Genomic DNA, 9,815 nt, shown 5'->3' on the forward strand with positions numbered 1-9,815 from the left:
CATCCACCACCAGGTGGTGCAGTGGGCAGCTATTGAAAGCGCCCGGGGGACATTTTGGGAATTAGACGTGCTGCCCAGAGACGCCACGTGATGTGCAGTGACTGGGGATCGAACCTGGGACTCTCGGGTCCCAAGCCGGCTGCCAAGATACGGGTACCATTTGGTTTTTTTTGTTGTTGTCATGGACAGTTTCATCATTTTGATTTTCAAATACATTTCTGCTGAATCACCATTCAAAAGCAATGAGCGATTTTCACAAGTTAATTTTTTAGTATGTTTCTCCTGTTGTTCCTTGACAGTTGTGTGAATGTTTATAAAGCATTCACACTATTATCCTGATGCATGCTCAATAATCCAGGTAGAAAAATCTAAAAAAGGTAAGTCTGGTCCTCTGGACGGGTTCAAAAAACAAAAAGTTGCAGAAACGTTTCGTCTTTCATCCAAAAGACTTCTTCAGTCTGAGGAGCTGTATTCAATAGCACCTTCTCATAGTTTGTTGTTGACATTCAAAACTAGCCGATCACGTGATCAAGGAGGACCATCAGCCTAACAGTGGATCGTTAGCACCCTGATGGCCTCAGGAAGTGAGGACTGAGCCTCCCAGACCAACTCGCCTCAGCCGCCTGAGGAAGTAGAGACTAGAGTACGGTAGTTGTTCTACCTTTTTAGCATTTTTTAGCTCGTTTCAACTCTTTTCAGAGAAATTCAACATTTTCATGGTAATTTCTGCGACTTTCAGCCTAATTAACATCATTCTGCTAATTTCAGCTTGTTATGCTCCTTTCAGCTTATTTCCGCTAGTTTCAGCTTTTTCTGCTATTTCAGCTACTCTTTAACTGTTTTTATGTTGGGCAGCTGTGGCTGTGGTTAGAGCAGTCGTCTTCCAATGCAAGGGTTCAAGTAGGTTTTACTGTACAGTATTATTATTTGCATCACGTGGTACATGAGGTGGAACAAAATTGTGTACACAGGGTCCCAGAAATAAAGCTTAAGGTGAGCAGAGTTGGGCATGGAGCCGATTCCAAAACTATCAAAAACTGGCCAGACTGAGGAAGTCTTTCAGATGAAAGGTTTCTACATTTTTTGTTGTTTTGCTTTGTTTTCTTTTTTGAATGTCCAGAGGACCAGATTTAATTTTTTTAATTTTTCTACCTGGATTATTGAGCATGCATCAGGATATCAAAAACTGGGTTATCACCGGGAGCCCGTGAAGCTGCAGCCCGGCTGAGCATGGCCGTCTTGGCAAGAGTTGGGGGTTCGATTCCACCAGGAGTCACATGCTGAAGTGTCCTTGGGCAAGACACTGAACCCCCTCATTGCCTCTGATGTGTGCCCCATCAGGGTATGAATGTGATAAAGCTCTGATTATTCTTTGTAGAGATAGTAGAGTGCTGTATGAATGGGTAAATGAGGCACAGATTGTGTTGTAAAGAGCTTTGAGTGTCTTGATAAGATAGAAAGGTGCTATATAAGTAGTCAATTTACCATTTTATGCAAAATTTTACATTTTCAGTTTATTACACATTCTTGGAGCTCATTTTAGCTGCTTCCTTCTAGTAGTTAAGATTATTTCTGCATTTTCAGCTACTTTTTTTTTGCTAGTTTCAGCTTTTTTAGCTGCTTTCCTAATTTCCCCCCCTCATTTCTGCTTATTAAACTTAGTTCAGCAAATATTTGTCCTTTCTGCTTTCTTATAAGTTAGGCTTGTTCATACATTTCAGCTATATTTCAGCATATCCTGATGCATGTTCAATAATCCAGGTGGAAAAAAAAAAATCGAACAAAATTAAATCAAATTGTCAGGTCCTCTGGATAGATTAAACAAATATACAAATAAAGTTCAGCATGTTTTTAGCTAATTTCAGCTGTTTTTCAGCAAGTTCTTCAGCAATAAGCATGCACATTGCATTTTAGCAATAAATGCAATTCCTCTAGTTGAGGTCGTTTTTAATTTCTTTAAAATGTAGATGATGTCCGCAAGGATTACCTGCGAGTTTATTTAAGGTGTTGTTCCCTGCTCGGAGAGCGAAGCCAATGAGAGTGGAGGGGGTTTCCCCACCCTTCCTCCACGCCGCAGCCAGGCTGCCCTCCCTCCACCACCGGCATTCCCAGTATGCACCGCGGACAGAGCAGCAGAAAATAGTCCGCCGCCGTGAAAAGGGAACCAGAAAAAGGGGGGTAGCGCACCAGCTAAATTCGCCAGCTAAACTGTTTGAACGCCACCCAACCGCTAACATGGCCGACAACGAGAAACTGGACAACCAGCGGCTGAAGAATTTCAAGAACAAGGGTCGAGATTTGGAGGTAAAAGTTGAGCAGATTTCGGTGTTTCTCCGCTGCTGCGTTCACGGCCAGCCTCGCTTCTCTCCCCTTGTGACGTCGTTTCTAATTTCCACCGTCCGTACCGCTGCTGCCAGAACCTGGTCAGGGCCTTCGCAGAGAACCCGCCGATGGTCGCTGGTGTTGGCAGAGTGATTTCTAGTTTGGCACCTCTGGGTTTTATGACACCAGGGAGACGGCATTGCTTTAAAAAAACGTGAAAAAAACCCTCCTCGGTTGGTAATGGCAGGCCCGCGGGAAAAGGAGGAGGGGGGGCATGCTAGATCAGATGAAGTACCCCCCCACCCACCCAGAGTCGGTGTATCTCGGTGCTTAATGTCAAACATCAAAGTAAAACTGCCCCAGTTGACTTAAAACGTATAATCTTAGACTAATCCCGTTTTTGCTACGCTAACATGTTAGCAGATGAACACAATTCTGACACCGCGGTAAGCTAACCAGCGTGCTAGCTTAGCTTCGGTTGCAGTTCCACCCATCCCCCGTCTTTACGCTCAAAAACAATGGCGGAAAACGGTTAGCCTCGTTACAAACCGGCTACCTGGACTTAAACTTTATGTATGATGTTAACATAAAAAAAAACCTAACACTAATCGTACCCTGGAATTAGTACTGGCCCTATGTCCACTCTCATGACATGATAGATCGCGCCGTGACGATACGCTTCATGCTAGCTCTAGGTTAGCAAAGATGTCAGATCAATAATGCGTGATTTACAGTCAGCCCAACGTGTCAGGCGAGCTGGAGGGGTCGATGGTGGTCTCAGGCAGGCCGGTTTCACTGACGCTGTTCATTAGCAAAATACCCACACATCCAGTCTGACAAGTCCGTGCTTTCACTTGAGAGGTTCAGGCCTCGAAAGTCGTGTATCAATAACTTTAGCAGTAAGTATGGTGGAAGGTTGAGGGTGAACACACCCTGATCCATAATCTAGCATGAACTGAAATATATGTCAACGCCATAATTATATTGTACCATTATGTTAAGGTTTTAATTACATGACCACCACCACATAACATCATGCTAGCACAACGTTTAATGTTCTGTATTGAAATTCATCTACTTAATGAGTAAATATTTTAAAAGCACATTTCATGGTAAATTACGTATTGAGGACGTATTTTTTTAGGTTTAAAGCATGATTAAATTAAATGTTTTTCTTGATGTGATCATTAGATAAGCTGCTGAAAAAAAAAAAAAACGCCATCCATTTGGATGGTTTCATCTCAGAAGTATTTGCTCATTTAAGCACTTGCATTATTATCGTTTTAAGTGTTAAGTTTAGCAGATGAGAGAGAACACAAGTTGATAACCATTTGTTAGCATGTAACATTTGCATAATGTTCCATTTCTGGAGCTTAACTGATATGTTACAAGGAGATAAACAAAAAATAAAATACAATTATTTGCCTCACCTTTTCTCCCTTTTTTAATGCACGGTAGATTTATTATCGCCATAACGGTACTCAATTTCAATATTGCTGTAATTAGCAGACTAAAACTGGATGGCAATTGTGTATTTTGCAATCAGATGGATTCCCAGTATTCTAAATTGAAACAGATAACACATTAGAGTGTTGGGATGTTGGTAAAATAATAAAAAAAGAGTGAAGATTATGTGAGTTTATAACTGATATTGTCATTGTAATATTCAACAAAAACATTGCAGTTCTGATACCTGATAGTTCCGGGCCTTTTGACCCTTTGTTAAATTCACCAGCAAGATGTATCGGTAGTCTTGACACTCGTCCACACATCTAAACACATGATTAGGCATCAAACTGTCCTTTTGGTGGCATCATCTAGTCCACTGAGGCAACGAGTGGCATCTAAAGTTGTCTTTGCACTGTGTAACATTTTATGAGTATGTTCTCTTTTCTGTTGATCAATTAAAAACCAACTGCAACAATTTCCATTTGGTCTTTTAATAAAATTTCCATTTGGTCTTTTAATAAAGCGTTGCTAATTCAGTATTTGGACTTTTGGTAATGCTGAAATGTGCAAGTTTCTACATATTAAATATCCCTGATCAGTATTTTTGAGATTGTTAAAAGATTTTGTAGCAAATACAGTAACTAAAATGTAGTGGTGGGAGAAATTGAAGAAACAATCATGTGAATTGTTGCAGAAACGTAAGCTTGGCTAAATTTGTTTTTGGGTGTCTGTAGTTATCAAATACTGAGTGTGTGAGCTGTAGACTTCATGTTTGAGGTGTGATTGACTGCTTTTATAAATTGCCACCTAGTCAGTAGACAGTGCTCTTATTTCATTAGATTTTTTTAAATGATGATTATATGCCATGTTTTTCACAGACTATGAGAAGGCAGAGGACCGAAGTCGTAGTGGAGCTCAGAAAGGTAATTACACTTGCATCATTGTATCATCAGCTTTAGAGACGTAATAAGTTTGTTTGCTTTTTAGCTGCATATGATTTTTAACGTAATGAAATGCAGAAATATGTATAAAGTAATATCTCTGCTTCTCGTATCACAGAACAAAAGAGACGAGCACCTCCTGAAGAGGAGGAACGTGCCTCATGAAGACATCTGCGAGGACTCTGATGTAGATGGAGATTTCAGATCAGTATGTTTTTTTTTTCTTCGTTGTTTTGTAATTTGCCTCATTCTTAAAAAAAGCCTTCTTGTTAAGCTCTTTTTATATTTATATGTATGCTTTCTTACTCTTTGTTGCTCTGTTGAAATGGAGTGTAGTCCAGGCAGGACTGCTGACCATCATCGACGGAGTTAATCTCTTAAATGAAAGGGGGAATATATACACCTGCTTAATTCATCTTTGTCATATTCACATACTTGATCTTGGCATTGAAACAGCCGTGTATGCTACTCATTGATGGGACCGAGCTGCATCTGTCTTAATTGGTGCTTAAATGTTGCACAAGCACCACCTTTTTTCTGATCTGAATTTATGAGTGAATGATGGGCTCCTGCAGGACTTGAAGATAAGCTGAAGAGCAGAAAAACATCTAAAACATTCTGGACAGTGGCCCTCGAGAAACGGGGTTGGACACCACTGAAAATATAATTCAGAAGTCCCATTTTCACCAAAGATCTCATGGTTTGGTGGCCTGTCAGAATTAAAGCATCCACTCAGCTGTTGAAATTTATTCCAGGAAACCACTTCATGGTGTTGATAAAGGGGCAGCCTATCATCTACATTCTGCTGGACTTGGTCAAAGACAATATGGCGTTTTGCTGCTGTTTTTTAACTCATTGGTTCTGCACTACACTGCATCAGTTAATTGCCTGCCCACTGCTGGTACCCACCCCCACTCAGTCCGGGTTTATGGGGCCACCTTGTTCGTGGTTCCAGACTGCTTTGAGGTTCTGATTTTGACGTAAGCAGACGGCAGCCGTTGATTGGCCAGCGGAGCTACGTCACTGGATGACTCGCCCAGAAAGGTGGATGGTGCAACATGGCTACACCCGGACTTGTAAGCAGTGCCAGGATAAGCTAAAGCAATTGGAGTTTGATTATAGGGCGATTACGGACCACAATGGGCAGTGTGGCTCGAACACAATGATCAGTTATGATACCGTCCACTCTACATTGACAATCTTGCCCAAAGTGCGGGGAAAAAAGTCACAGTCGCAAATCACCTACACCTGAGGAAAAACTGATAAGACGACAGCCGAGTATAACGTCCCATAGGTAGCTTTCATCAATGAACGCTACCTATGGGACAGATCTGGTTGGCAGGTCACAGACTGAATAAGTCTTCTGGATGGAAGATGAAACGTTTCTCCCTTAAAGAAGCTGGTCCAGATGACGATTTAAACTTTTGTTATCTACCTGGATGACTGCGTTTACAACCTTTTTTCTGAGCTTTAGAGGGGCTTTCGTGGAAATTGTGCTGTTCGAGTTTGAATTTTTATAAACAAGTGATTGCTGTGTGTAGGGCTGGGTACCTTTTCTAAAAAAAAAAAATAATAATCTGTGTCTGTACCTTCACTTCGGTGTTGGTTCCTAGACTGTTTTTCGGTACCAGTTTTGTAATTAATATGAATTGTAACAAGAAGAAAATTACATTACACATTACAGTACAATTTGTTTTATTTTTTAACTTTGGTATTTTTCCATTCCAAGCAGTTTTCTTACATAAAAATAAACAATTTCTAGGTCAAAAGAACAGTTGCAAACCAGTGACCCATCAGTGTCCAATGTTCACTGCTACACACCGAGGACCTTTTCACTTAACAGTTTATATTCAGAAACAACATGTCTGCTTTCTCTGGACACAAACAAGTCTGCTCCTGGCTGATGGTGTCTCCAGCAGTAGAAAATGTTCACTCTAAGGGTGTGGATGATGCTTGTTGCACACACAGATACCTAGTTGTCAGTTTTGACAGCATTGGCATAGTGTCCCTCACATTCCACCAGCAGGTCACTGGATTCACTGAGGTTAGGGCTGATGCTGACTTCTGTACCTCCGTGTCTCTTCCTGAATCTTCTCTGTGGTTCTCTGGGGTTTAGGGCTCTTATCATCTCCCTAATTGACATTAGAACACAAAACATCAACAATAACATGGTTGTGTTCTTATTGCTCAAAAAACATTATCTAGGCTGAGAGATAAAAGCTTAAAGCCCCCAGTATACTCCCACGTACGTCAGTTCACGCTTCATACTCGAGCGTACACCCAGAGCAGCTTCACAGAAAAGGGGCGTTTACCTTGGGACAAATTGAGTTTGCTGATTGGTCATTTGCTGACACGCCTACTGGATTGATTGACAGGTCGGGGGGAACGAGTGCTGGCAGCCTCAGCCGCAGCGATGTTCTGTGTTTATATGTTGTTAATAAAAAGATCTAAAAAATAAAAAAAACAGGGAGCGCTGGCTCTGCAGCCCACACATCAGACCAGCCCACCAGGAAATCTCCAGACCCTCTCGCAGCCATGCTGGACCTGAGTTTAATTCGCTCGTGACAAATTCCTTCATTTCTCACCATTTCAGTCATGGCATCAACGGAGGAGGAAGAGATCACTTGCTTCTTGGACAAAGAAAATGCCAGATCAGGGATGAAAAAGGGGAATTTAATACATTGGTGTTGCATACAAAACAGTCTTGTCACTGGGCAGTTCATTGTGCGACACCGCGTATGAGGTCTTAAAAATTGAGCTTTGCACGTACATGCCCTGGGGGGTATGCTCGTACCTCCACGTATGGACGTACGCGTGAGTATACTGGGGGCTTAACTGGTCAACAATATCCTTACAGCTTACTTACCTCCACCATGCAGCCTCCACTGTAGTTAAAAGCAGCAAACTTTAACAACAAAGTTTGTGACTGTCCTGTGGCCCCCACGTCACTTTTCTTTTATCAGCCTCTGTCCTCCTCATATCGGGGTCAGAACCTCCTGTGAGGAGAACATTAACATAAACAGTGAGCATTAGGGGAACTGTTTAACCAGCTGACCTGATGGATGAGCACATTTTTACAAGCTTCGTTCGTTACTGTCAATCTTTAGTTAGCTCCTGAGTTTAGCTAGCTACGTAGATAAAATAAAGCTACACACTAATATCTTAAAGTTAGCGTTACATGGATCCCAGTTTAACTTTGTGATGCACGTGTTAAGCTGCAGTAACGTTAACAAACGTAAACTTACCAGCTGAAGTCCCACGCACAGCTCTGTCCTCGGGAGTTCTTTGATGAAGAGGAGTCCGGTCGTGGAGATAATGAATCGGGCCGTTCATGCTCTCTAACGCTCACTTTAATGAGAGAGATGGGGGGAGGCCGCGGTCCCCCTTGAAGACAAACACGGAGTAACTTTCCACTCGTAAATTGAAGCCGTTCGACACCACACGCGCTGCACAAGTGAACCACGTCTGTGGGCGTAACCAGCGCGTCATATGTCTGTTTTACCTGCCTGCATGCTGAAATCACGTGACACGTTACAGCCAATACCGAAACTTGACACAGAAAAAAGAGTGACGTTTCAGTCCATACACCGACCGACGCAGTTTGGTCAGTGCCATAAAAGAACCTCGGTTCAGTATACAGCCTAGCGGCCACAACAATAACACCGATTATGCTTCCTGGGGGACATTAGTAGTACGGTAGTTTCTTCTTGTTTGTGGACATTTTATAAAATAAGAATTTTGAGTTCTTCTTTCCCTATTCGAGGGCTGAGATGGGGTAGAGGCAGGGCAGCCGACCCGGGACCCGAAGGTTCTAGGCTCGATCCCCAGTCATCTCGTGCTGTCTCTGAGCAGGACACCTTATCCCCAATAGCTCCCTGGGAGCCCCCATTAGCTGCCCACTGCTCCACCTGGGGATGAATGGGTTAAATGCAGAGCGCCAATTTCACCATTGTATGGGAGCATACAATGATGACAACACATAACACATTATTGTTATTATAATTATTTATGAAATTTCAGCCCATCCATCCATCATTTTTACATGGGGGTCACTGGTGCTCATCCAGCAGTCACTGTGCAAGATGCAGGGGACACCCTGGACAAGTCTCCAGTCCATCACAGGGACACACGGAGACAAACGAGACAACCATTCACTCTCACTCGCACCTAGGGACAATTTAGAGTTACCAATCAGACTAACATGCATGTTTTTGGTCTGTGGGAGGAAACTGGAGTACTCGGAGGAAACTCGCGCAAATGTCCCCTAGCCAGGATTTGATCTGGCGACCTCACTGAGAGGCGGCTGCTCTACCAACTTTGCCACATTGCCAGATCCACCCTTTGCTCAAGTGTTCCAGTTTCCTGATAAAGTTAGAAATCCGTTCCACACGAGGAATGTTAATACACAAGTACATTTAAACAAAATTTCCTTGAAAGTTCATGCGTGTTCCTGTGCAGCGTTGCGTTTGAATGTCTGCTGAAGCGTCTTCTGTTGAGCAGGATCATTCAATCAGAGGCAGCTAATGCTTATCAGAGACGTGAGCCATCCTCGAGGAGATTATAGTCAAATAGTGATGGGATGTGATCATTGGGTTTGTCCTGCAGAGGCGTTTATGTACATTTGGTGTTCTGTTGGTAAATTGTCAGCTCCGTCTTGTCTGGTAAGCTGACATTGCACCACAGCTGAATTCATGTGGAAGTAAAAGCTACTTTATCTGTTTTAATGGCATTTTCTAACCCCGGTCTCCTTCCTGTTTTTGATTTTAGCAACTGTCATTTGCTGAGAATGATTTGTTTACAATAAGCTGTTCAGCAGGAAATGCTCTTAACTTTTCATTGTTGTCTCTTTAAGAGGCATTTTGTTTTTTGTCACTGAATTGTGACTTAATTTGGGAACTAATCAGTAAAATTTTATTTTGCAGCAAAACACCTCTCTTGAAGCAATAGTACAAGTAAGTTACTTTATTTCTCTCCATTATATGAAATTTCTGAATTTGTCTAAACTTCACTTTCTTAATTCTTCATTTGACTTATTTTAATGATTACCAGTACTAACTATATATATATATATATATATATATATATATATATATATATATATAT

The 9,815-nt window shown here is 42.0% G+C and overlaps 1 protein-coding gene across 1 annotated transcript in view; it reads left to right on the forward strand.

Moving 5' to 3' along the window:
- Positions 1 to 2,107: 2,107 nt before the first annotated feature.
- The window catches only part of kpna4 (karyopherin alpha 4 (importin alpha 3)), a 20,681-nt gene continuing 12,973 nt past the window's right edge, over positions 2,108 to 9,815 (forward strand). Inside the window, exons 1-4 of the mRNA XM_037677525.1 lie at positions 2,108 to 2,304; positions 4,650 to 4,694; positions 4,831 to 4,920; positions 9,635 to 9,664. Of these exons, the coding sequence (XP_037533453.1) occupies positions 2,236 to 2,304; positions 4,650 to 4,694; positions 4,831 to 4,920; positions 9,635 to 9,664 (234 nt within the window). The 5' untranslated portion in view covers positions 2,108 to 2,235. The remainder of the gene's footprint in view (positions 2,305 to 4,649; positions 4,695 to 4,830; positions 4,921 to 9,634; positions 9,665 to 9,815) is intronic.

Source organism: Nematolebias whitei, chromosome 6, assembly GCF_014905685.2.
Source record: "Nematolebias whitei isolate Nwh7 chromosome 6, NemWhi1, whole genome shotgun sequence".
Lineage (NCBI taxonomy): Eukaryota > Metazoa > Chordata > Actinopteri > Cyprinodontiformes > Rivulidae > Nematolebias > Nematolebias whitei.